The sequence below is a fragment of the Elgaria multicarinata genome, chromosome 2 (assembly GCF_023053635.1).
Source record: "Elgaria multicarinata webbii isolate HBS135686 ecotype San Diego chromosome 2, rElgMul1.1.pri, whole genome shotgun sequence".
NCBI classification, from domain to species: Eukaryota; Metazoa; Chordata; class Lepidosauria; order Squamata; family Anguidae; genus Elgaria; species Elgaria multicarinata.
The window spans coordinates 120,740,948-120,768,185 of record NC_086172.1 but is presented as its reverse complement, the minus strand read 5'-3'; the positions used below and the strand labels follow the sequence as shown (position 1 = coordinate 120,768,185).

Genomic DNA, 27,238 nt, shown 5'->3' with positions numbered 1-27,238 from the left:
AAAAGATTAAATACAAGGCACAGTTGGGGACTGAGTTGGGGACACACCAAACTTTGAACCTGTCAGGACCAATATCAACAACTAGACACATGTTAAAGAATCAGCACACTCCTTTGCTATAGTAGAACACAAGCAGCTCACCGGACTTGGCTCAGGGTCCTTAGTGCGACGAAGTTCAATAATCCAAGCAGCCAGAGGAAGAATTTTAAAGTCCTGCGTTATAATCCAAGGCAGGATCCCTAAGCACATGATTCTAGGTATGCAGTAGTCTGGCGTCTATAATATCTGGGGCCAACAACAATGTATTCTCTGTTTGTGAGTGCTCTGCACTAGCCTGGAGATGTGATGTGGATCTAACTGGTTGTTTTTCCCTCAGTCTCTTCAATTGTTGCCCTAGCCTAGGAGACAGTCTTGGGCATGCCCCTTTGGCCGAATCTGTTTTCTGCCCGTTTATCAAAGAATGTTTCTCTCATCCTGCCTCCTGCCCCCGCCACCCCCGCCCAGGCAGGCTTCTCCCGTGGCTTGGTCTGATGTATTTGTGAAGGAGTAACTTCCTTTCTGCAGTCTGTTGTGAAACCAACCAGAACCTAATACCCAACCCTCTGCCAACTCCTATCTTGACTAGGCCCAAAATTATATTTTTCTATCTCTAAGTCAGATTCTTCCTCTAAAACCATGCTATCAGGGGCAGACATGACAGAACCCAGTTTTCACTACCAATAGAAACTGATTTTACAGTAATTCTGGTTGCCAGTAAGAAATTGAATAAAAAGTATAAGGAGTAGGGAACCTTGGTGGGTGCCAAGAAAGGTGTCTGGGGACACATTGGTGGCTATGGGCACCATGTTATCTGCACCTGGTTTAGAACTACAGGAAAGTTATGTCTGCATTGGCACCTTGGTACTTACTTTTTGGGTACTCCTAAGAGAGTGAGCTCTCACATTTTAGTATGCTATGCTTGCCTGATTTTACTTGTCATTCAGTACCTACCTGTCTTGGAGATCACGTGAATGCTTTTTGACATTGTGCTAGAAGTGAAAGCATTATGTTGGATGGGAGGGTGCTGTTGCACCATGTCCTGCTTGTTCATCCCTGGCCGATGGCTGGTTGGCCACAGTGTGAACAGAGTGCTGGACTAGATGGACTCTTGGTCTGATTCACTTCTTATGTTTTTCTCATTGTTTTAAACTAAATGTTTGGGTGTACAGTACTATACAGGTGTTTGGTTCTTTGTACAGTTTTGGGAAGATTAGGGCACTCTACTTGTGCTAATATTTTCTCTTACTAGTATTAGAATTATAATACCTTATGTATTGTGCCATGTAGCACACAAACAGCATCTTAAAGAAATGTGTTCTGTCGCATAGGTTAGTTCTTAAACAAAACTGGTATTTATTTTTATTTATTTATTTAAAACATTTATATCCCGCCCTATATCATTAAGGTCTCAGACAGCGTACAGATAAAAGCATACAGTATAAAACAATAAATATGCACAGTTAAAAACAAATTAAACCATGAACAAGTTAAAACAATGCTCCTTTTGGAACAATAGCAATATATTATTGCTGATTACATGAAAGTTTACCAACAGAGTTGGATAAGTGCAGTTTCTTTGAAGTGGGAAGAAGTCTTGGCTTGCTGGTGGCAATAGCTGTTTGTAACTTTAGACAACCCAAAATTCATGATTCTTGTCCTGGCTATTTCTGATGGGGAGTGCAATTGACTAGAACAGAATTATTATTTTTTCTCCACACTTAAACTTGAACTGTGACTTGCAATATGACCCACTTTTAGGTTTCTGTCATGTTTCAGTCCTTCTCGCCTTTTGTTTAAAAAATACTTAAGAAGAAAACAGAAAATTGTGACAGTGCTGTTGGTGTGACCCAGTTGTGAGTTACAACCTGTAGATGAATGGTAATGGCCTAGAGCTGTGCTTCCTGCGACCTAATTTTCAGTGGCCTGTGGCAAATGATCTGCCCCCCTCTGTCCTGGCAGCCCACTGGGTGGGTGGAGGGAGAGTAGGGATGGGTTACACCCAGTTTTGGCTTTGACCCCTGCCACTGCTAGTTTCGGCTCTCTAGCTACGCGTGTGAGGCCATCAAGAGATTGTGGGAATATGGCACTTCCCTATCTCTGTGTTAGAGAATGGATTGGTTTATATAAAAAAATGATGAAAGAAAACTTGATGGGGAAGGGAAATGCTGAATTCCTAATCTTCATGACTGTAGTAGCTAGAATAGTGGCGGGTGAGTTGTGGTTTATGGGCCAAATCCTACTTCTAGATGGCTACTGGCTATTCCACCATTTAACTATTCCCCAGTGGTTGATAAAAGGAGGCTTTTGTGTCCTATGTAATTTCTTTATGGCTGGCTTCAGGACAGTGAGGAAAATTGCCAGAACCATAATGCATCCCCACCCATTTTGTTTCTTGTAGCGTTCTTCCTCTTAAGCAGACTGGAGCTTTTAACTTCAGCCAATTGCCAGTGTGCAGTATATATGCCAGGCAAATAAGAAAGGGGAAGGAGTAGCTTGGGACCTTGGCCTGTTCTTTAGCTAGTTTGCTTACTTACTGCTGTAATGTGGCAAACATCACTATAAAAGATTCAACAGTCTTCTCTTCATTTACCTTTCTAATGCTGACTGTCTTATTTACCCCTTTGAAGAAAAATCAAGCACAGAGGTGACCTTTACAGTAAAGAACAGGTGGTGGTATAAGAAAGGAATATCACAGGATACTTAAAGAGGAGATAGTCACTGGCACTGAAAACAAATTCAGATTAAACCTGTAAACAGTAGTATAAAGGTGATGCTTCACTTCCAGGATTGTACCTGGATAGAAATTGGGAATGGGCCCTAGGCTCATATGCTCCCTCTCCATGTCCCTACATGGATAAAAGAGCAAATGAACCAGGAGATCAGGCATTCAAACAAGCATGAGATCTCCTGGCTCATTTGTTGACTTTTCCCCCCAGTGAAAGGAGCTCCTGATCTTCTCCAATATATAATAAAACAAGCCCAGAAAATTATTTTGTATAGTTAAGAGTTTTGCTGTGTGTGTATTTTTTGTTTTGGCAGTGCACTCTGACTCGGGCGACTAGCAAATATGTAGTAATGTAACTCTACACTTGACCCCAAACGTTTGTTGAAAAGCTACCATTAATCTAAACTTTGACTTTTGTTTGTGAACAACACAATTAAAGACCTTACAAAATAGTGACATTATTTGACTGGCTTAAATAGAAACTTAAACCATTGTTCTAAGAACCCAATCCACATATGGTAGTGAAAATTCTCCTTGTAAGTTTCTCAGGTCTTACTTTTCATTATTGATCTCCCTCAGGGCTAGGTGTCCCCTACAGAGAGAGCTTGCAAGATCTAGCCCACTGGTACTAACTTGCAATGCACACAAAAAGAATATTTAGTAATTTAGGACCAGGGTAGTCATGTTATTAATTTGAGAATGTCTCATTATCCTGTCAATTTTATTTGGAGCAGAAAATACTTGTAGATATAAATTCATCCATTTAACAGGTATTAATTTAAATGTGTTTCATTGTACTTGGTTTCCATGGAAATGGTGTACAGCTAATGTTATTTATAAGGTGGAAATAAAATTGGGTGTCTGATGGGACCCCCTGCTGCTCTGATGAGGAGACTTTGGGGGGGGATGAAGGCTCATGGGATTCTGTACAAAGTTTAATGGAAGTCTCTTGGAACTGCTTGCAAAAGGACAACATTCGCTGTAAACAAATACTTCTTGGTTACTGGAAATCATACCCTGGAAAAGTTTTCTGTCTCCTTTTGAATTCCTCAGATTTGATCTTCTAAACTTTTACTCTGTACGTATAGTACTAAATAGTTAATGGGATTATAAAATCTTTCAAAAACTCCATGCATATCTGAAAGTTAAGATGATAGAAGTCTCCATTACAGTCACTTGTTTTCACATGTATATAATTGTCTGAAGTATTTTTTTTGCTGACATCTCAATTATTGGTTTTCTACTTAAATGGCTTTTACAAAAACTGGGCTAAACTCTCAGTCATCAATTACATACATGAAAAATGCTTCCATTTAAGTGTTTTGAATGCTTTCTGCTTTGTCAGCCTTATGTCAAAGGCTTTTCTGAATTTAAGTGGTAGAAATTATTTTTCTAAGTTGTCTTCCTCCCCATAGTTGCTTGCCAGTTTGTCCTACAATCCATACTTTAATAGAAATGTAACATATTTCCTTTTGCCACTGTACCACAAAGGAGATACTTTGCTCTTGCTAATAGAACCTTCTCTTTCTGGAGGATTGAACCTTCTCCTTCTCCTTTACCCTTTCATCTGCTATCTTCACTATAGTGTTTAAGAAGTAAAATGGTTCCACTCTGCTTTTCGTTTGCATACTCCTGAACCACCTCTCCCAGTATAGCATGGCTTGGGTGCTTAACCTTAAGATTTTCCTTGTGTTTTTTTATTTAGGCTTTCTTCCAGATTTGGATGGATGGTTATGGAAGGTGCTCTTTTGAGATTTAGATAGTGAGGGGCTTCTGGATAAAAGTATGGAATCTGTTCTCAAAATGTAGTGGTGGCTGTCTTTCTCAAAATGTTTTCTGCCCCATCAAATGCACAAACTCTGATGCGATTCCTTTGTGGCTACCTATCTAAATTGCTCTTCTCACCCAGGGACTGAATGGAGATTCCCAGTGCAGGAATACATTTGAAAACATCACAGAATGCATAGCTTGTTTCCTCAACTTACTTAGCAAAGATACAGTTACTAACTCCATAGCCTCCCACAGTTTGAAGCCATACTATTATACTCAGTACCATTTCTGGTGTATCTATTCTCCTGTGTGGAACTTTTAAAAAAGATTCCAAAGTGAAGAGTGCAGGGAGTTGACGTAACCTGATGCTCCCATAGTACGTAAGCAGCATTTGGAACCAGGAACACTCTATTTCTCTTAGGTGATGCTTAGTTCTTGCACTCATTTTTTTCAGTACTGATAAGGTACCACTTGCTTGTCATTTTAGTTTTTGTTTTGTTTACAAACTACTTTGACTCTCTGATCCTGCCCAGTGACCTCTGTTGTCTTAGAAATGAATCAGTCATGACCAAATGCAAAGTTCTAATTGTGTTTGTGCAAAGTAGTACCTACAATGGTTACATTGGTGCTTATAGACAATTACTCTTCCTGCCTTGTGAGTAAAACATGTACCCAGTCAGTGAGCTGTTCTCTATCTATACAAAGCAGTGATGATATGATCAGAGTAAATTTTCTGGACTAGAACTCCTGTTGTTGTTGTTATTATTATTATTTGTATCCCGCCTTTTGCCCAATGCTGGGCGTCAAAGTGGCCTTACAAAGTTTAAAACATACATTGGGTGGGGTGGGGGTGGGGAAACAACACCATAAATGTTTAAAATACACAACAAAATTATAAGACATTAACATAGATGGAGGGCTAGATTATTCTCCAAAGGCCTGCTGGATTATTAAGCCCCAGTGCTGAACGATTATTAGCATTGTTCAGTGCACTTGTGAATTATAGACTTGGAAAGGACCTTGGAGATACCCTAGTCCAACCCCTTGTGCAATGCAGGATCTGCAGTGCAGAATACAACTACAGTGTCACTGGGAGATGGCTGCCAAGCCTATGCTTAAATACCTCCAGTGAAGAAGAGTCTCAACTCCTGAGGCAGACTGTCAAATGGCTCTTCAAAAAATTGTAACGTTTTGCCAAAATCTGCTTCCCTGCAACTTCTACCCATTGGTTCTAGTTCTGCATGAACACCAGTTCCATGCTTAGGGTCAGCTAGATGTTACAGGAAACACATGCCTGCTACAAAAAATGGCAACTCATCCTCTCTTGGTGACATCTAATAGTAAAATTTTTGTGACGTTACTGTGCAGAAAGTTTCTGTGCCCTACCCAGATTCAATGCCTTATGTTTGTAGGCAGTTTTTTTTTTTTTAGTATTTCCATAACAGAAGCTTTAAAGGTGTTGTCTGGACTACACTCATCAAATAAACAGGAACTCTGTATTTATTGCACTGAAAGGCCTAAGTCTCCTGTCTTCATACGTCACACAATTTGAGGTTTTCACATGTATATATTTACTAAAGATATTCAACTCAGTTGTATAGCACTACAGATCAGTTAGTAAGTGGTGGCATATCATTTTGTAAGACTCTACTCTACTCTACTCTACCAGGAGGCACTTTTTCCTCCTTGGTTTCAGGTACTTATGATGACAAGTTTTCTCCAATGGATGTTGATGGCCAGTTCTTTACATTTTGCCTTAACAGAAATAATATTGGGGGGTGGGAGGAGGAAAACCTTATATCCATGTTCTTAATATATTAACAACTTGTGCACTTGGCTATGCTTGCATTGGCTTATCTCTGGAGGTAAAAAAAATGTGTGTGAAATAGTCCTGTGCTGTTGAGATGGACCATTTCTCCTTCAGTCTTCTATCTGATCCAGGGTGCTGGAGGAAATAAGAGCAGATGTCTAGTAACTGCTTATCCTTTAGCTTTGTCAACCACTATGCCCTCAGCCATGTTCTTACCATATGGCTTCATCTTATTGGAAGTTAAGTTTACTCATGGTTTCCAGTCCTGTTCTCAAAGATATGGTGTATTTTTTCATCACTCCTCCCCAAAATCATTCTCGCAAAGGTATTTTCTTACGCCGTAATTGCCTTCATGAAATTACCTTGTCAAGTCTATTATTCTTCCTCCAAGTGGCTCTTCTAATAATTCTAAAGAACAGCTTAAAAGACCAGTAGAGACATTGGAATAACCATTCATGGCTTCATAACAACAGAGTGTTTCATTTACCTTTTCTGAAAAGATCAATTGCAAAAAAAATTGACTGGTGATCCAGAAGGCCAGTTTTAAAGGTTCTTCTGACCCTTCCCAATACATTCTCATAGAATCATAGAATAGCAGAGTTGGAAGGGGCCTACAAGGCCATCGAGTCCAACCCCCTGCTCAATGCAGGAATCCACCCTAAAGCATCCCTGACAGGTGGTTGTCCAGCTGCCTCTTGAAGGCCTCTAGTGTGGGAGAGGCCACAACCTCACCAGGCAACAGATTCCATTGTTGTACTGCTCTTAACAGTCAGGAAGTTTTTCCTGATGTCCAGCTGGAATCTGGCTTCCTTTAACTTGAGCCCATTATTCTGTGTCCTGCACTCCGGGAGGATCGAGAAGAGATCCTGGCCCTCCTCTATGTGACAACCTTTTAAGTATTTGAAGAGTGCTATCATGTCTCCCCTCAATCTTCTCTTCTCCAGGCTAAACATGCCCAGTTCTTTCAGTCTCTCTTCATAGGGCTTTGTTTCCAGACCCCTGATCATCCTGGTTGCCCTCCTCTGAACACGCTCCAGCTTGTCTGCATCCTCCTTGAATTGTGGAGCCCAGAACTGGATGCAGTACTCTAGATGAGGCCTAACCAGGGCCGAATAGAGAGGAACCAGTACCTCATGTGATTTGGAAGCTATACTTCTATTAATGCAGCCCAAAATAGCATTTGCCTTTCTTGCAGCCCTATCGCACTGCTGGCTCATATTCAGCTTGCGATCTACAACAATTCCAAGATCCTTCTCTTTTGTAGTATTGCTGAGCCAAGTATCCCCCATCTTGTAGCTGTGCCTTTGGTTTCTATTTCCTAAATGTAGAACTTGGCATTTATCCCTATTAAATTTCATTCTGTTGTTTTCAGCCCAGCACTCCAGCCTATCAAGATCACTTTGAAGTTTGTTTCTGTCTTCCGGGGTATTAGCTATCCCACCCAATTTGGTGTCATCTGCAAATTTGATCAGCGTTCCCTGCACCTCCTCGTCCAAATCATTAATAAAAATGTTGAAGAGCACTGGGCCCAGGACTGTTCCCTGCGGTACCCCACTCGTTGCCTCTCCCCAGTTTGAGAAGGTTCCGTCGATAAGTACTCTTTGAGTCCAATTCTGTAGCCATGTTCCACGACTGCAGTTATCACAATATATAAGTCTGTTTATCAGAGCAATGTTTTTGGGAGGGGAATACAAAATAGTGTTTGAACTTCAGAAAACTTTTCCTGAAGAGAAACATAGAGTAAAGAAGAATTAGATTATAGTTTTGTAAGTTGTTTGCCTTTTGTTACTATAATATCCACCATCAGGATATGCTCAGCACCCGTTACCAGTTTGGGTTCCTGTAAATCATTTATGAATTTAGTCAGCACTCCTCTGTGATTATTATTTTTTCTGTGTGTGCAGTTGTAGCAAACACGGTGAGCTTAATTATCCTTTTCGATTGCATGATTTTGTCATCCCGTTCAGACCAATCCCATTCTTTTTTCTTAGAAGTAAGTTCCACTGTGTTCAATGTGACGTACTCCTGGATAAGCTTGCATATGTTTAGCTTTGTGTAAGCTTTCTTGGAGTGTGATAGCACTCCAGTTGCCTGAAAAATAGTGTGGTTGAGTTGTGAAGCCATCAAATGACTGCTTTGCCATACTGCTAGCTTTGCTGCCAACTTTAAATGCATGCTGGATTCAAGATTGAGTTGGCCTTCTGTCTCCAAATCATTGTTATTAACCTGGATCTGAACCTCTTGTATACAATTTCTTTACTAGGAGCACAAGACCAAGCTGATTTAGGATTTTCTGAGTTGTGCAATTGTAGCTGTAGTATAAGTATCTCCCGCTCTATCCAGAACCATTGTTATCTTCCCATGGATACTGGGGCAACTTTAATATGAACAAAGGCAAATAGGGGGCGGTCAAGAATATGCCTTCTGTGCTTTTTGAACAGGTTGTTGTTGATTGAAGGTTATTGTTCAGTGATGCCATGCAGTGATATCCAGAGTTCCTCTTGGATAATTTACTTGAAGAAAAGAAATAGGTTGGCTTTCTGTGGTGTTCATAAGCAGCCTGGAAAGATGTTCTCTGAGTTCATATGAATAAGCAGTTCAAAAACAAGAGTATGCTTTTAAGAAGCATTGATTTGTACATGGAGCACACTTTCTCCATATCCTTATTTATAATATTAGGGTGATAAGACTGATTTTTGAAACAATAAAATGATGAATTTTTACTTTAATCAGGATTATTATTTTATGTTTCATTTTGTTATAATACGTCTCCCTTAAAAATAGCCTGGCTTAAAATATTTAAATGCACTATGAACATCTTAGTCGCAGCCAAAACACCTTTAAATAGAATCCATGACCCTCTATTGAACAAATTTGAGTCAAACTCTGCTTTTCTATGTAAAAGAAAAAGCTGTGACAGAAAAATAACTTGAGGTAAAGCAAGATAAATGTCATCACACTCTTGTTTTGTATTCAAATTACAAATATTTGGACAGTTAGAGCCCCATCACATCTGGGTCAAAATGTGCGGTTCCTGTCACTTCTCTGTCATCGCTCCAAAGTCACTTCCTGAAAATAGGAATAATTAGGCCCATTCATCCCGGTAGGAGAGTGCAGCAACTGGACTTTTTCTGGGGTTTTTTTGCCGCACAACAAAGGCTAGAAGAGGCAGAAGACGCGCGAGAGGCAGACGACGTCATGTGAGCAATCCGTGAGTGCCCAGTAATGAACATGCAGTAATACGGTCGTCGGATGGAGCTTTTGAGTCAAACTGTATTGGCATTTATTTTCCATTAAATTTTCAAAACCCTGAGTTCTATAACTACCACTTGTGGCTTCTTCAAAAGGTCTAGGCACCACTTCACATAAATGTTTGTGCTTAGTGTCCTTACATGATTGTCTTGGTGTGTGAAGAAAGAGAGCACATGCCAAACTTACAATTGTTCCTGTAAGTAAACATCAATTCTGTAGTGCAAAATGCATGAGGGCTAAATAACTGGAGGTTTTGTATTATGTGCCTGATAGCAAAATATTGTATTTTGCTGCAGACATAGGATTTATTTGTGACAGAAACCAGTTAGTATGCAGGTTTAGTCAGTAGCTCTATTAATTAGCAAGTTGGAAACTTGATTTTAAGTTATCTAATTGCTTACTTGAAATCCGCCTTTTGTTGTGTTTTAAATCAGTGATTTAAACTGCTTTCATTTTTAATTGACCAACCCTGCATAGTGTCCGTGTAACATATGGGGTGATTCTTTCCAGTTTTTGTCGTCCAGTATTTGTATTCGTTGTACAGTAACAATTTCCTGATATCTCAACAACAGCGCTTTGTTCCCATTCACTTCAGAGGACTATTTCCCACCTCCTTTCATAGGCTGTGATTTCCTTTTGTATCATACTTGCTCTTGTGAGAGGTAGTTCTAGGAGTAGGAAAGACTATTATTTCAGATAGGGTGGGGGGATTTTTGTTGCATTGAGCTGAGAATATAAATACACAACTAAATGTGTTTCCAGGAAATTTCAGATGTAGTTCTCACGAAGGTGGCATGTTTGAGTCTGGGCTGTGCCACTTTAGACTGCAGGTGAGGGCTCACATAATGGAATGTTATTTCATACAGAAAGCCGTCATGTCAAGAAAGAAAGGGTCTAGCCTTATCTTTTCCCTTGCTTAGTAGTTTTCTGAGTGTAGCAGTATGTTTTCATGGGAGAGCATTTTATTGTTTGAGCCCGCACCTGCAATCTGAACTGGTACAGCCCAGCCCAGCCTCAGATTTACAACCTCAGTGAAAACTAGGCATTAGTGTGTCCACAAGGGAGATACCTCTTTTGCTGTAGGATAATCCCAGCTTCTTCACCAGTAGCTCCAAATGGATGAGATGAAAACAATCATTTGTTTTATATTATTCCTCTTTTTATTTTGGAAGAATATAATAGGTTTAAACTTTATTACAGGGAATCAATTTAAAATTCAGATTTTTAAAAACTCCTATTTTTGTCATTGTTGAAAATGTATTGCTTGTTTACTAGATAATTAGCTTTTAACTTAGGAGTGTTTTTCTCTCAAGTTGCATTTGAAAGGAGATTGAAATTCAATTAAAATGCTGGAAAGCAGCATTTTAAAATTTGTTGCTATTAAATAAAATTACATTAAATGTGTCGGATTGTACAAAAATGAAAAGAGGTTTTTTTGTTAAGCAGGAACTGACAATAGTAATTAAGGCAAAAGCTTTTTCTGCACAAGGAAGAAAAATGGAAGTCCAGATACCTTGGAAGTGAAAACATTTTAATGTTGTGGTATTTTGTTGTTTGATATATTGACTATAAAAACTAGCTGACTGTTCTGTCAGGAACTTCCTGTCCCTGGCTAAACCTTTCCTGACTTTCTTAGCCAGTTTTCTATAACCTCACTTACAGGCAAAGCTAGTTGTTTAAAAACCTCCTGACTGAGAGCATCTGTTTTGAAAGCTAGATTGAGAATGTATGTACTTCCTGAACCTACAAGAATAAGCACAGTAAACGTCTATGTGCTTAACTGCCCCATTCATAGTTACCCAAAAACATATTTGGTACATTTGATTTGAAATGGAGTAATGTGTATGGTTATGCATGCATCCCCCCCCCCACTTCCACATTAGTCCATTGCACTCTTGCTGCAGCTCACCTGGACCGTTTAGGCTACCTCTCTTACCTGCAGTCTTAGCCAGAACTAGGCATATGTTTATAAACTGGTATTTACAGCTTTGTTCTCTTAAAATATAAAGTAGTGTCAGAATTTTTGTAAGTCCATATTTGTGCTGCAAAGGCAGTGATCATATTAATGAGAACTTCATTAGACATCCATAGTCAAAATTATTTTTTTTTAATTTATTTATTATTATTTATTTATATAGCACCATCAATGTACATGGTGCTTGCTTTAGATGCTATGTTTGAAGAGCAATGAACATATACTGCACTCTGTTCTATGCTCTGTTTAAGAGGTTAAACATTATAATGGGCTAAATATTAAAAAAGGAATTGTATTTTCCCGTTACCTAAAACTTGCAAGTAAGGGAAGTCTACTAGACACTGTTTAGTAGCAGGAAGGTGTTAGGACCATGGGGTGTACGTGGGTGTGTGAATGTACAATAGATTTTTTTTAAAAAGTATCTAATTCATCCTTCCCCAACCTGGTGCCCTCCAGATATTTTGGACTTCAACTCTCATTATCCCCAGCAGTCATGGCCAATTGTGAGGAATGCTCAGAGTTGGATTTATGCTTTTGTAGTAGTAGTTCATTTACAATGTGTAGAAAAAGCTTCCCAATGATGTACAATGTTCTGGTTCTTCCTTTTCTGAAATATTCAGTGACATGTTGATATCTTATCAATATGCTTTTTTATATATAAATACCCATTTGCATCTGTTCTAGCCACATAAACTACAAATGCTTGAGCCAACACTGCCCTGAGAGCTTGACCATATTTATTCATTAGACTTTATGTCCCACCCTTCAATCCAATTATCAGGTCATGTAAAGTAATTTAAAGTACAATAAAAGGAAAAACACACAATTTAAAAATGCTAAAGGAAGTAGAACTATAAAACAAAAGGAGCCAGTGGCAACAGCTCAGCCAGAGTTAAGCTTGGGGAAAATAAAAAGTCTTTCCCTGGAATGATATTGCAGAAGGAAGCAGGTTAAGCTGTGTGGAAAGAGTGTTTCAAAGCTGGGCACCCCCTACTGAAATGGACTGTCCCTGGCAACCAACTTCTGTAAGTCAGCTGGTGAAGGAAAGTTGACAGGCATTTCTTCGGATAATCTGGTCTCAGTACATAAAGGGCTTTAAAGAGCAAGACCAGCACTTTAAATTGTGCCCAATAGTGTGAGCACAGTCCCCAGTTCCTGTTAGTTCAAAATACAGAGTCTCTCTGTGTGTGTCTCTGTCTGTCTATACATATAGACATAGACTACCTAGACTGGGTTCACACAACACGCTAACTCATGATGGTTTATTTCCTGGAACAACTGATGATGGGTTAGCATGTTGTCTGTGGGATGTTTTCCCACCCCACAGTGGGTTATTTCCCCCAAATGAGCCAGCATGAGAACCCACTGTCTGCAGTAAGGGTTATTTTACCTATGGTGGGTTAGCATGTTGTCTGTTGCACAGTGTGGGTTATGGAGATAGCTTACAGAGCTGCTTGGCAAGAGCAGCCAAAAATGCTGCTGCTGCTCTGTTCTTCTCAAGTGTTCTGTGTTCCGCCACAAAGGAAGCTGGGATACCTGCCTGGCTGGGCCGGAGCACTATAGGAGTGGGGGGGAGGGAGGGATGTGTGTGAAATAAACTGTGTAGCTTGTTTTCCTGATCGTCTGACAGGAGCATAGTAGGTTGTTTGCATAACAACCTACCCAGTGTAGCTTGCCACCCACCATGGGTTAGTGTGATGTGTGAACCCAGCCATACTGTAGTAGTCTAGTGTGGAGATTCCCAAAGCAAGGATAATTCAATCCAAGCTGAAACACATGGTACAGTTAGAGTGGGACAGTACAGTAAGTCATAGGATGATTCTATTAACATAAACAAACCTGAAAATGGTGCTTGCATTTCTGAAATTTGAATTCACCCTTTTAAAGTTTTGTAAAGCAGGAAAGAAACATTTAGTTAACATTAAATGTTCTGACTTTTTTATTATTAAGGTTCATAACCACACCTTCTAAGGCAGGAATGGGCAACTTCAGGATGTCTGCTAGTCATTTTTGCCATACCATGGACTCCTGCTGGGTGTCCCAGAAAAATGCTTTTTTAAAAAAGAAAAAGCTACAGAGCTCTAAAAAGGTCAAATTTAGCTTGTAAACAGTTTGACCTTTTGGGTGTTCTGTAGTCCTCTGGATGCCTTTTTTAAATACTGTTCTCCCCCCCCTCAGGAGTGGGGGGGGTGCAGAGTGGTGGCAACAGGGGGCACTTGTTGTCCATCCCTATTCTAAGGGGACAGGGTTTTTTAAGTTGTGGCCTTGTGTTTATGGAATGTGTGTTTTGTAGAAAATGATATAATGTGGGTTTTCTAGAAAATGTTGAACTAGAAAATTTACCAATGAAAATTAGGTTAATTTGCATAGGGTCATTTGCATCGGATTATGGGAAATTTATGGGAACTCCAAACTTCAGCAAATAGTCACTAAAAGAGTAAACACAAAGGAGAAGCATTCTTACAGTAATTGTTTATGTGCTCATTATTCAGCATCCTGCGCTGACTATTCCATAACTTTAAATGTCGGAGCCATGAAAACAAACCCCTTTGTTAATGGCTTAGATCGGGGAGGGCAACATGTGGCCACTTGAGTGGCCCCCACTTGGGCCCTGCCACTGCCATTGCTGCTGGGTTGTTGCATTATTATTATTATTATTATTATTATTATTATTATTATTATTATTATTATTATTGCTCCAGATATTAAGCATAATTTTAAATTAAAGTTATCCTTCCTTTGAGTTTAAATTTGTTTCAATTTGGTTTTAATAAACGTGTAAGAATGAAGGACATTGAGTAGTCCCTACTTTGAATCCTTTTGGTCCATTTGGCAAAGGGACTTGAACCCCATTCTGATTTAGTACAAACTGTAGAAGAGTTTTTCCTTGCTGTACTAAACTTTTCTCTCTCTTCTTATCTGACTTTTATTGTCATGAGTTCTTTAAAAATATTTATTTGCTAGTCTAAATGCCTTTTTGGTTTCAAACTCCAATGTTAAGTGTACTGTCTGATTCCTTCTTATTTCTTCTTTGTAGGGGGGCTAAGGAGCTGAAGCTAATACTTGTTTTCTAAAACTGGTAAGCTCTTTTCCTTTTTTTGTCACAATGAATTCTTTGGCAAGTAAATAATTCAGAAAGTACATTTTGTTTAGCTGACAAAAAACAAAACAAGCTGTAAGGATTTGTTGTGTGAAATGTTAATTTTTGAACGAAGTGTTTATAAGGGAAGTTTAAAGCACCAGTAAACTTGCTGTCAAGTTCATGTCAAACTTGAAAAAGTTAATAAAAAGGGGATAGGTACAATATTCATTATTATTTAATTTATGTTTTTATGTATGGTTAAGTGACTTATATGGCTATTAAAACTAGTTTTAAAATAAAATATTAAGCATGTCTTGCAAATACGTTATCAGAAGAAATAGTCTTTTCAGCTTCTCATTCAATATCTTTTCAGGAAGCATACTAATATTAGGCTACTTTGTGTAATAACTGCTTATTTATATATTCCTGTATATTATTTTCTCATTTGTGTAATTAATAGAGCACTTACAGGAAAATAAGGTTGCAATCCTAAGTACCTTCACTAGGAAGAAAATTGCATTAGACTTGTTAGGACTTGCTTCTATATAAATATGTAATTCTTAGCTCTGAGTTTTGTAGAACAGTTACGCTGCAAGGGATCCACTCTGGTGGGTACATACCTTCTCCTAAAAAATCTTGAGATAAAAGGTGACGATCATGTGCTTGGGAAGCTTGCTCTTGTAATGGCAGGTTGTTTCGAACTGGGTTTTCATATTTTTGCTTTCCCTCATGCTACAATAAAATATCTTTTACAGCAATAGTGTAAAGAAGAGAAGATTTCCTTAACTCAGAAGCAAGTGTCTGAAGGTGGTCGGGATTTAGTAACCTCGACAGCTCAAAGTGGATAAGGTAGAGAATGGAGCTGCAGACTCTACAGGAGGCTCTGAAAGTGGAAATTCAGGTTCACCAGGTAAATTGCATTCTCTGCCTTATGAGCCATACTTGGAAAAGTTAGTAAAAGTGGTTGTGAGACTTTAGGAGATCAGACTAAGAAATAATAGTTGCCTGATATGTTCTGGTATGCTTGTAAAATCTGCACCGCGGTGTGATATTTATTTTTATTTATTGAATTCATAGCTCACCATACCTTTTGTGCTCAGAGGTGTTTCAGCAGTTTTCCATAGAGATACATACTTTTGTCCCCAAGGGGCTTACAACTGAAGTAATGTAAGTAATTAAAGGTTTGAGATATAAAGGAGGTAGAAGTAATAAAGATAAAAATTGTGATTAAAAGGCATAATTGTGTTCATTGTTTCATTATTTTCCTCTCAACTCCATAGATTTCCCAGCTTGATCAGTGCTCAATCTTCCTCACAAGTTTTAGAAACAGAACAAATATAGAATATATAAACTACAAACAGGCTCTCCAGAGCAGCTGCAAAAGGTCTTACAACAATTCCCTTCCCTGCAGCTCATAAACTAGCTGTTGAATCTGAGTTGATCATCTCCAAATCAATGACCCTGCAAAGGCCGCTTTCGGTGGCAATTCATGGGTTAATTAATTAACCATGGATTGCGGGGATGTGCGCTGTGCATGAGCTGCTTCTGGTTTCTAACAACAACCTAAGAATGCTGCATTGTTCTTCATTTACTTTGGGTTTATTTACATCTCCAAGTTATGAAAACGGGATTCAGACATCACAGAAACAACCTACAGGTGCCACATTTGTAGGTTGTTGTTGGAAACTGGAAGCAGCTCATGCTTAGTATATGTCCCTGCAAATCATGAGTTATTGCAGTTATTGGGATTGCAGCCCAAAGGTGTTGCTACATCAAAACAGGACCTTACTTTCAATTTGCACAACATAAAAAAGTTAGTGAATGATGTCTGTTCTATAGAATCTGTTTAAATGGTCCACACAGAAGGTTTATACTCTAACTTTGAAAATAGAATACATACAGAAAATAGCTAAATGGTGTGTTATTCTTTTTAAATTGCATTATTAGTTGTCTTCTGATTTCAAAGCTCTGAGGGCATAATCCTTCAAAGTTAACAAGCTTTTCCTCTGAAGAGTTAAACATTTATTCTTACGATTTCATACAGAGAGCTGTTAGAGCCTCCCTAGCTTGTATTACTAAGACTTGGCTGGATGAACTGTGAGGAGTTGATCTGTTTTAGCTTTGCCCGCTTTGGTTCTTGATGAAGCTGCAGTATAGGCTAGGCAAGGTTGCTGTAATCTTTGGATATTCCTGCTCTCTTCAGCATCTGTTTTTGGCTGTCCCAGTTTTGTATTTTTTTGTATTTGGTAATGAGTGCAGAAGAGGGATTCTTCTGGTGTACTGACAGTTCCACTGCCCAACCATCTCCTTGCCTGAGCTAGTTGGAGTGGTCTTGGATTTCATTTTGAAGACTTTTGCGCTAAAGCCAAAGTTGCCTTGCTAGGGTGGAGTGGGGTGAGTATTTATGATGTCATGACAACTGTGGGTTGCTGCAACCTATAATTGATCCAACATATGTTGTAGGTCACACTGAGAATCTTGTGTTCTCAACTTGCCAGAAAGGTAGTGATCTAGTGGTGGGGGATTTCATTTTTTACTCCCCTGTTGAGGTCAGATCATGTAGACTCTCATCAATGACTTGCTTCCCCAGGGATAGTGAACAAAGTAGAATAATCTGTCCGCAAAGGCTGAATAATCCAGATAGATCCACTTTGAGAACCTTCAAGGAAGATTCCAGTTGGCACAGCTGGCACTTCTGTTGCAGCTCTAGTTCTTCTTCACAGTCTCTGTGCATCACACATATGGGCTCTGTGCCTGCGCAAAGCCTCGATTTCAGGAAGCTTCCATAGCTGAGAATCCTTTTGGCAGGTACCTAACCCACCGTCCTACTGCGCATGTCCTTAGCGGGTTCCCACCCAAACCTCTGGTCTCCTTCGACCACTGAACCTGTTGCCTCTTAGGGAACTTCCCATTATGTTGTTTTTTCATGAGAAAACTGAGAATTTCTTCTTATTTTATTTATTTATTTATTTATTAATCAAAACATTTGTATCCCACCTTGTATTACAAGGCTCTCAGAGTGACGTACAGATAAAATCATACAAACAATATAAAACAATAAATATACACAGCTAAAAACAAATTAAACAATTAATAAGCTAGTACCAGTATAGAATTTAAAAACAGTAAAACCAATTAAACAATTAAAACTATGTACCAGCTTGGTGAATTTAGCTATCAGTGGCTTTGTTAAAAAGCCATGTCTTAACTTAGCAATGAAACCAGTGCTGGTGCCAGTCAGGCTTCTAAAGGGAGGGCATTCCACAGCTGGGGTATCACAAAAAAGAAAGTCCTTTCCCACATCCCACCATAGTGTATGTCTTGCATTGTTTGGACACGGAGGAGGGCTCCTCCAACAGATCTCAAATCTCAGGTAGGCATATATAGGGAGAGGTGCACCCTCAAGTATCAAGGTGCCAAGCTGTTTAGGGCTTTAAATGGCATTATCAACACTTTGAATTCAAACTGGAAGCGAACAGGCAAACAGTGCAATTCCTTTAAGTCCAGTGTTATATGGTCTCTCTGAGATGTACTGCTGCATTTTGCACTAGTTGCAACTTCCGAGTTGTCTTCAAGGGCAGCCCCACATAGAGTTCATTGCCGTAGTCTAATCTGGAAGTTACCAGTGTGTGAACTACTGTGGCTAGGTTATCCCTGTTCAGGAAAGGCCGTAGCTGGTGGATCAGCCGAAGCTGACCCCAAGTCCACCTGGGCCTCCAGTGACAAGGATGGATCTAGGAATACTCTGGAGGGTGCAACCCCATCCAGAACAGTTTGTTTACCCAATTCCCAAACTCAGGAACCACCAGTCCATAGAGCTTCCATCTTATCAGGATTCAGCTTCAGTTTATTAGCCCTCATCCAGCCCATTACAGCCTCCAGGCACTGGTCCAGCACCTTCACTGCCCCAGCTGACTCCAATTTCAAGGAGAAGTAGAGCTGAGTCTCATCAGCATAAGGGTAGCATTCCTCCTGTCTTTCACCCAGAGTAGGTCATCCATCAGAACAGCCAACGCTGATTCAGTGCCTTCCCCTGGCCTGAAACCAGACTGTAATGGGTCCAGATAATCAGTTTCCTCTAAGAACGTCTGAAGCTGTCTAGTCACCACATGCTCAAGCACCTTGCCCAAAGGGGGATATTAGCAATAGGGTGGTAGTTCTCACATACCTCTGAGGGTGCACTACTGCCTCTTTCAAGGCAGCAGGCACCACCTCCTGACAGAGTGAGACTGATCCAAACTTTTTGTCTATGCTTCACACCCCCCCCCCTTTAATTCTCATCTCTACAAAAAAAACCACTTCTTTTCCTCGTTCTGGACTTATCTTGGCCTGCGTATGACATTGAAAGTGCTTTTCTGAAAGTGCGTTAAATGTGGGAATAAGTTCCCTCCATATTACGTGTGGGATGTGAGGATAATTCAAACGTTGACATGATCACACCTGGTAGCCATAGATGAGAAAGAATGACATGTGGGCAACTGCATGGAATTCCGTGCAGACAAGTGAGAGGGCTGGTGGAGGAGGACGGACAGCTCTGCCCCTCATCTGCACCTACCATAGAAATGCAGCAGGCTTCTGGACCTTTGTCCCTTGTCTGCTAGTAATTTTTTTTTGGGGGGGGCAGGCTAGTAATTTTGGGGACTTATTTACAAGGTGCCCACATTTTGGGGCAAGGTGCTGTAGTAGGAGTGGCAATGGAATAACAGACATTCTTAGATGAGACTGATTACCTGTGTCCTTTTCATTCCAATTTTTCTCTCTGTTTTGGTACTGAAATTGCTTTTGTTTCCCTGATAACCTACGAACAGGGGAATATGACCTTGCTAATTCTGCTAGATGTCTCGACAGCTTTTGGTACAATCAGGTATGGCATCCTTCTGGATCAGTGCTCACTGGGAATTAGAAGGACTGTGTTTCAGTGGTTACATTTGTACCTGGGTAGCTGTTTCCACAAGGTGGTGCTAGGAGACTATTACTCTGGCCTATGGCACTTGTGCTATGGTGTTCTGCATGGGCTCTATTTTATCTTCTATGTTTTAAAGATCTACATGAAACTTTGGAGTGAGATTGTCAAAGGATTTCACATGAGGTTTAATTTGTATGCTGATTGACATCTAGCTCTAGCTTTCCTTTTCTTCTAATTTATTATTTATTTATTAAGACATTTGTATCTCGCCCTATATTTGAGTGAGGCAATGGATGTGTTTTGAATCAATGCTTGGCATTGGTAAAGGACTGCATGAGGGCAAATAAAGTCAAGTTCCAAACAAGACAGGGATACTGGTGTTAAATACTTCATCAGTGCCTTGTCCCAGATGAGGCTAATGTGCCAGTTGTGATACTACTTGGACAGAGAGCACCGGCTGCTGTTTATTCACGTTCTTGTTACTTCCAAAGAAGACTTCTGCAATCCATTGTATTTGGGGTTGCCTTTGAAGACTTCTCAGAAACTTCAGTTGGTCCAGGACGCAGCTGCTAGGGAATGATCAGATGGAGCATCATGTCACTTGAGTTTTTAAACAACTGAGCTGGCTACTGGTTGACTTCCAAACACAAGCCAATGTGCTTGCTTTAACACTCAAAATCCAAGTATAGTAGGTCAGGCAACATACAGAAAGTCCTTTAGAAAATCAGTTGCCTGTGTTGGCATGTTAAAATCAGGCACTCATGCTAGATCAATTGCACATAAGGTGACAGAAATGATGTAGATGGATGCCAACATAAAAAAAAATACCATGAAGGTCATTTTCAAGGTCACATATCACTGCAAGTCTTGGGCTACTTTTTGGAAATCTGTCAAGGCTCTGAAAGTAAACCGATTTGAATATACCTCACATCAAAATGAAGGTAGTGTTTACAGAGCAAGCCATGACAGAATAAACCAGTATCTGGTTATCAGTTGCATAAAGAGTATAAGACAATTAAGTAACATAACAGTAGCACATTTTAAGTACTTTGTGAAACAGGTGCTCCTAAATCCATCACTGTCTGTGGAGGTTGCCTCCACAGCAAGAAGTACCATTTTTCAACTTGGTTCATATACCAGCTACACCCATTCCTGTAGAGGGATAGCCTGGCCACAGTGGCACTGGTAACTTCAAGACTGGAGTGTTGCAATTTATTTTACAGGAGCTGTCTGTGAGGTTGAACAGAAGGCTGCAGCTAGTACAAAATGCTGCAGCTAGGCTGCTGAGTGGGACAGCCTACTATGAACATATTATATAGTTCTAAAGGAGTTGCACTGGCTGCCAATAAGCCACCAACCCAAGTCCATGGCTTAGGTCCAAGTACCAGATGGAGCGCCTTCTCAATTATGTACCTGCCCAAATACTAAGTTCAAGCGGGGATGTGTTCTTGATGGTGCTGCATTTGCCTGGAGTTCAGTATGTGGCAGCCCAAGAGAGGGTGTTTTCCATACAACTGTGGAACATCATTCTCCCTTATATATGCGTGGTGCCGAGTCTTACAAACTAAAGACCTATCTGTTTACCCAGGCTTCTGATTCAATTTTTCTCACTTTTCTTTTGCTGCATTGTGCAAAATGCTATTGATCTGTTACTATTCTCCCCTGTTTGATTATAGTTTTTGTCGATGCTGTATTATTTACTGCATTTATTGTTTGAGTCTCTCTTTGGAATTATTTTATAATGAAAAGCAGGTAAGACATTTCTTAAATAAATAAATCTTGCTGTGTTGAATTTTAGTTGTCTGGCTAGAACATCACTGGACACAGGAGGTAACTTTGTTCAGACCACTGATAGTACAACAGACTCCTTCCAGGCAGAGGTGCACTTAGGAGTTACAGCATATATAAGCACTTGATATGCTTATAGTCAGATTTTTGTCTAATGATTATCACGCACAATTTTGAGCTCAAGAAATCTTTTGTTGGAGGTAGCATATGCATATCCCTCTTTCCCTTCCCTTGGTAAATAGTTGTAGGCTGGCATGATCTGTGATTTGGGCATCTCGTAACATATGTGTAGCACAAAAATCTCTTGGCCTCTGAGTAATAGCCACTTTCTTCAATATCACTGATAAGGAGGGCTTATTTTAAAAAAAAAAAACTCGGATAATTATTTCATATTAAGGACTGGAGTTTGTATTCCTTGCTCTTTGGCCATCAACGTAACATTAGCCACATTATCTTTTGCCATATCTTTTCCCCCCCCATATTGGCCAGAGGTATATGGCTGTTTATTTCCCACCCTGTTTATATTCCAGCATGGGTAACAATATCAAAACAATAAAACAAATAATATTAAAACAATAAAATACAACACATCTAATAAAACCAATAACAATCTGAGAGAAACAAATATACAGGAGAGATCCAGTCATACTCATTGTCCACTCATAAATGGAATTTCTCCGCTGTGGCACCCCGGTTGTGGAACGAGCTCCCCAGAGAGGTCCGCTTGGCGCCTACACTGTACTGCTTTCGTCACCAGCTGAAGACCTTTTTATTCACTCAGTATTTTAACACTTAATTTTAACTTAAATTTAAATTTTACTGTTTTAACTCTGTATTTTAATCTTATATCAACTTTGCTGTGTGGTTTTATCCTGGTTGCGCTTTTTATACTGTATTTCGTAATTGTGTTTTAACCTGTTGGGTGTTTTACTGTGGTTTTAATTTTTGTGAACCGCCCAGGGAGCTTCGGCTATTGGGCGGTATAAAAATGTAATAAATAAATAAATAAATGCCCATGTAAACATAGGGCTTAGCCTAGTGCAGAAATGCCAGTAAAGATGGCATCAGGTGTGCTACTTGGGGAAAGGTATTCCAAAGTCCAGGTGCTACCACCTGTCTTGTGTCACCACCTGATGTACTTCCCCTAGCGATGGGATGAGATGGGCCTCTCTCTCAGGTCAAAGGGCATGAGCAAGCTGGTACAGGGAAAGTCCTGAGTCATTTAGGGCTTTGAAGGTCAATTTAGCCTGGAAACAAATAGGAAACTAACACAGCTCTTCAGGGTTGCTATTTTATGATCCCTAATAGCTATCACATTCAACATCCTGACAGCTGCATTTTGCACCAGTAGTAATTTCTGGATGATCTACAAGTGCAGCCCCATATAAAGTGCATTACAATAATCCAAGGAGAGGTTATCAGAATATGTGTCACAGTGACTAGGCTATCTCTGTCCAGGAACGGCTGTAACTAGCACACCAGCTGAAGCTGGGCAAAGGCACTCCATGCCACTGAGGCCACCTGGGCTTCAAGTGATAAAGGTGGATCAAGGAGTACTCCTAAAATACGTCACTGCTCTTTCAGGGGAGTGTGATCCTATTCAGAACAGGCTATCTAGCTTGTTTCCGGATCTGAGAACTATCTACCCATAGGACCACCATCTTGATAGGTTCAGTCCTAAGTTTGTTACTCATCCTTACAGCCTCACTTAACTTGGATGGCAAGCAGAAATAGACCTGGGTGTCAATTATTAATATCAGTAGCTGCAGTTGTTACCAATATTTCTATAACACTTCCCCTTGGTACAGTTGACAACACCATGAAGCAGTTTACAACATCATAAAGCAATCAAACGATTCAATAAATATACATTAATGCAGTATAGAAACCTCTCCACACTAGTCCCAAGTCCACTGATGAACTATTCCAGCAGCTTCATATAGATAGCAAAGAGCATGGGAGGCAGAATGGAAGCTTGCAGGACATGATAGCATAACTGCCAAGGAGTTCAGAATGCTACTTTTTAGAAAGCATCCCACAGAAAGGAGTTAGAACCACTGTTTCACCGTGTTCCTAACACACAGAATTGGACTAGTGAGTTCTTCTTCGTGGTCTCTGTGACTCACACATAGGTTATGAACCATTGAAGAACAATAATTTAGAACATTCTAGAGCTGAGCAGAGTTTTAGGTGGGAGCCCTGCCCACCCACTCTGCACATGCTCCTGGGGTGGCTCCCAGCTGCTGCTCTGTTCCTTTTTGCCTGCTACAGTGACTGGCAGCATTTGGAACATTTTCCTTTACTATCTTCTTTGAGTTTTTCTCCCTTTTCATCTTCGTCTCTCTGGGGCACATGGCCTCCAAGGCTTTCTTCAAAAAGTGTACCTGTTGTGGCGGGATTATGCCCACTAACAGAGAGCCTGTCTTCTGTGCCTATGAGCAGCACATAAAGTGGACTCTTGTACCCACTGCCAGGTCTTTGCTAAACAAGCCAGAAGAAATAGGCAGCTTGTCTTCACACCCTAATGTGGGAGCAAGCCCACAAGGTGGGAGATACAATCTTTGACTCATACAGGGGGCAACCTTAGGCCAGATCTCCAACCAACTCAGATCCTTTCTACCTGTACAGACATCCATCACAACCAATTCCTGGGTACTTTCAAGTATTGTTTGTAGCTCTCTCATCAAATTCGAAGAAACTTTCCCCATGGCGATATTCTGTATGACATGCTCTTCCCTGGTACTCAAGGTAGAAATCGCCATGCTTTTAGAGAAGAAAGAATCACCTCTGCCAAAAGCTTATTGTTTTTTCTCTAGGTACTTCACCTTCCTCCATTTCCCGTGGAGACCAGACTTTTCTCGAATACAAGTTCCTTCTTTCTCTTCAAAACTAAGTGCCTAGCCCTCTCATCCCTGAGAATATACTTGGTAATGATCTTGGCTAATCATGTCAAGGTTGAGGGTTTCTCCCTCTACAAGCATTCTGATGCCCCACAAGCATCCTAAAACCAAATATTCATTTGTTTTTGGCTATTGACAATATTTTAATTTTTCTATGTTAAAGATTTTTATTATGCTGTATTTTGTATTTTTATCAATTGTTGTAAACCGCCTGGAGAATTTTGGTTATGGGGCAGTATAGCGATGATGATGATGATGATGATGATGATGATGATGATGATGATGTGAAGCATTTCCACCTTCTCAAGAATCTTGTCCGAAAAAGGGCTATTTTCGTGTGGATGGTATTTTTCACATTCTCTAGGTATAGGGAGTGCTTTTCTAGGAGTGGATGCACCATGTCCTAAGGCTATGGAAGCCATCCCCTCTCCCTGTTACCAGTTGCTGTGACTTCTGTAAGCCCTATTCTGAACACACTAAATTTCCTCAGTTGCTCTGTCATCTTTTTTTTTTTTTTGTACACCTTCTGCATCACATGTCCATTGTTTAGGAAGCCCATCAAGAGTTTATGAATGTAGCTTCATTATTATTATTTTTCTGGCCTGAATAGGCTTTCACACCCTGTGTATAAAGTGATCACTAAGACCATATTTTACACACAGAACTTGCTCCTGACTTATTCATTCCATGAGATGGCAGCAATTCTATTGTGTATCTTGCAGATTTTGTTGTTAATTCTGTTGCGTGGTGTACATATAGTTGCCCAAATATATACTTCGACCATCAAAGAGAGACTTCCACTCTTTGATGGGCCAAAGAGAGAGGCTATAATATGTTTGGTAGCACAGTTTCTTGCCTTCACTTTGATGTATATTATGTCCAAATTGGTTCATTACTTTCAGATTTGTGAGAATTTTTTTGAAAGTAGTCCAAGCCATGCTGGGAAGTGATATGTGACCTTGAAAATAATTTCTGAGGGTGGTATCCACCCACATCTTTTTTGTCACCCTATCTACAAATGATCTGAGATGGGTACCTACTTTTAACACACTGACCGGTACAACTAAAAATGACATTGTGGCGGGCCTACTAATATCTAAAGGACTGCCTATTATTTATTACATTACATTTATATACTGCCCCATAGCCAAAGCTCTCTGGGCAGTTTACAAAAGTTAAAAACAGTGAACATTAAAAACAAATATACAAAAAATTAAAAGCATAAAAACAGCAATATCATTTAAAACTACTATTCTGGGGTCAGTTAAAAAACCTCAGCATATGTTGTTAACTGCATGGGAGAAAAGAAAAGTCTTAACCTGGTGCCGAAAACACAATATTGTTGGCGCCAGGCAAGCCTCATTGGGGAGATCATTCTGTAATTGGGGGCCACCACTGCCTATTCCCATGCCAATGTGCTCAAATACTGAGATCATCTTCAGAGGGCTTTTTCTGGATGCCCCAATTTCAGGGGTGAGAAGGGTAGTGACTAGGGAAAGGTGACCAGCAGTGGCATCTCCTTGTGGAACTCTCTCCCCAGAAGGGCATGTCTGGTGCTGAGTCTTTTTTTCTTCACTGTCTGGCAAATGCTTTTTTATTCACTCAGGCCTTTAATCTTCCATTTGTATTGTTAATTACTGTTTTCATTTTAGATTTGTATTCCAATTTTTATGTTTTTATTGTATATTTGTAAGCTGCTCTGAGAATTCTGATTGAACTGAAGAGTGAGAAGTTTTATAAATAAGTTTTCAGAGATATTTCTATCGGTTGTCCATTTCTGCTTTTACTTTTCTGTTTTCAAGTGTGGACAGCACTGCAAATATAGTATCCTGTGGGTCAGTTAATATGCACATTTAGAATGTCTTAAAGTGATCTGCTTAGCTTACAATACAATTAACTCCAGACTTCAGGTGGCAGGCATGGATAATTTATTGTACAGCATTCTTGATTCTTGCAAGTCAGAGATAATACTTTTAATGGGAGAAATGCTTGCCTACAGGTGACGAGCATCCTATACCACCTGATGTTTGAACTGCCACATTATAAAAACTTTTAACCTTTTTCAATATTGCAAGTGCCTGGGGAAGCAAGGAGAGATTACCCAAAGAACTTGGTATTGTTGTTTTGCAGAAAGCAAGAACCTTAATCTTCTCTCAATTCTTAAAGGATTATTGTTTTTCATGTATTATTTTTAAAACACCGTAGTACCTGGTGCTATTGTTAATGCCAGTTAACAGCAATAATATGGCCCTGCCCTCTGGTTTACAATTTAATTATCATAAAGTAACACAAAGAAGCAAGACAAAGGGAATGAGATAGAAGTAAAGTTGTCACATACTGAACAAAATAGTGATGGTTACCTCCCCCACTCCAGAAAATACAAGATAGATGGCAATGCAAAGAAGCATCATTTGGGCAAATCTGACACAGGTCAAATTCGAATAAGCTTTTGTTCTCCATTGCTGATTTTCATTGGTTCCTGATATCTTCTCTTTGTCTTGGTAAAAACAAACTGAATTTATTTATTTATTTATTTTATTACATTTAAATAAATAAAAGGAACAAGGTAGTGAATAAATCTGGAAGGTATCTCACATGATTCTTTCTGCTTATTCAGGGAAGTAGCAAAGTTTATTCATAACATGACTCTCGTATATTATATCCACCAGGACTACATAAAGGCAATTCTAAAGTTTTTGATTGTGGCGACAGATATTAGATTAGGTTACTCAGATGAGTTAAGTTTGTTTTTTCCCTAGAAGCTTTGCCTTCTAGAATTTTTTTTAGTGCCCCCATTAGTAGAATACGTTAAGATGTGTCTAATGGTGATAGTAACAGGCAACATGCTTTATGAGAGCCTATAGTTATATGAATGCATACAATGTTTGAAGTGATTCCTGAGCATGATAACACTGATTCAGTCTTTAACTTCAGTCAAGAGACGTTGTTTAAAGTACCTTTGCAGAACAGTCAGTAAACCATAGAAAATAC

At 39.7% G+C, this 27,238-nt stretch overlaps 1 protein-coding gene across 1 annotated transcript in view; it reads left to right on the top strand.

Moving 5' to 3' along the window:
* The window catches only part of PHF21A (PHD finger protein 21A), a 154,300-nt gene that overhangs the window by 28,353 nt on the left and 98,709 nt on the right, over positions 1-27,238 (top strand). Inside the window, exons 2-3 of the mRNA XM_063117460.1 lie at positions 14,609-14,650; positions 15,409-15,563. Coding sequence (XP_062973530.1) covers positions 15,510-15,563 — 54 coding nt within the window. The 5' untranslated portion in view covers positions 14,609-14,650; positions 15,409-15,509. The remainder of the gene's footprint in view (positions 1-14,608; positions 14,651-15,408; positions 15,564-27,238) is intronic.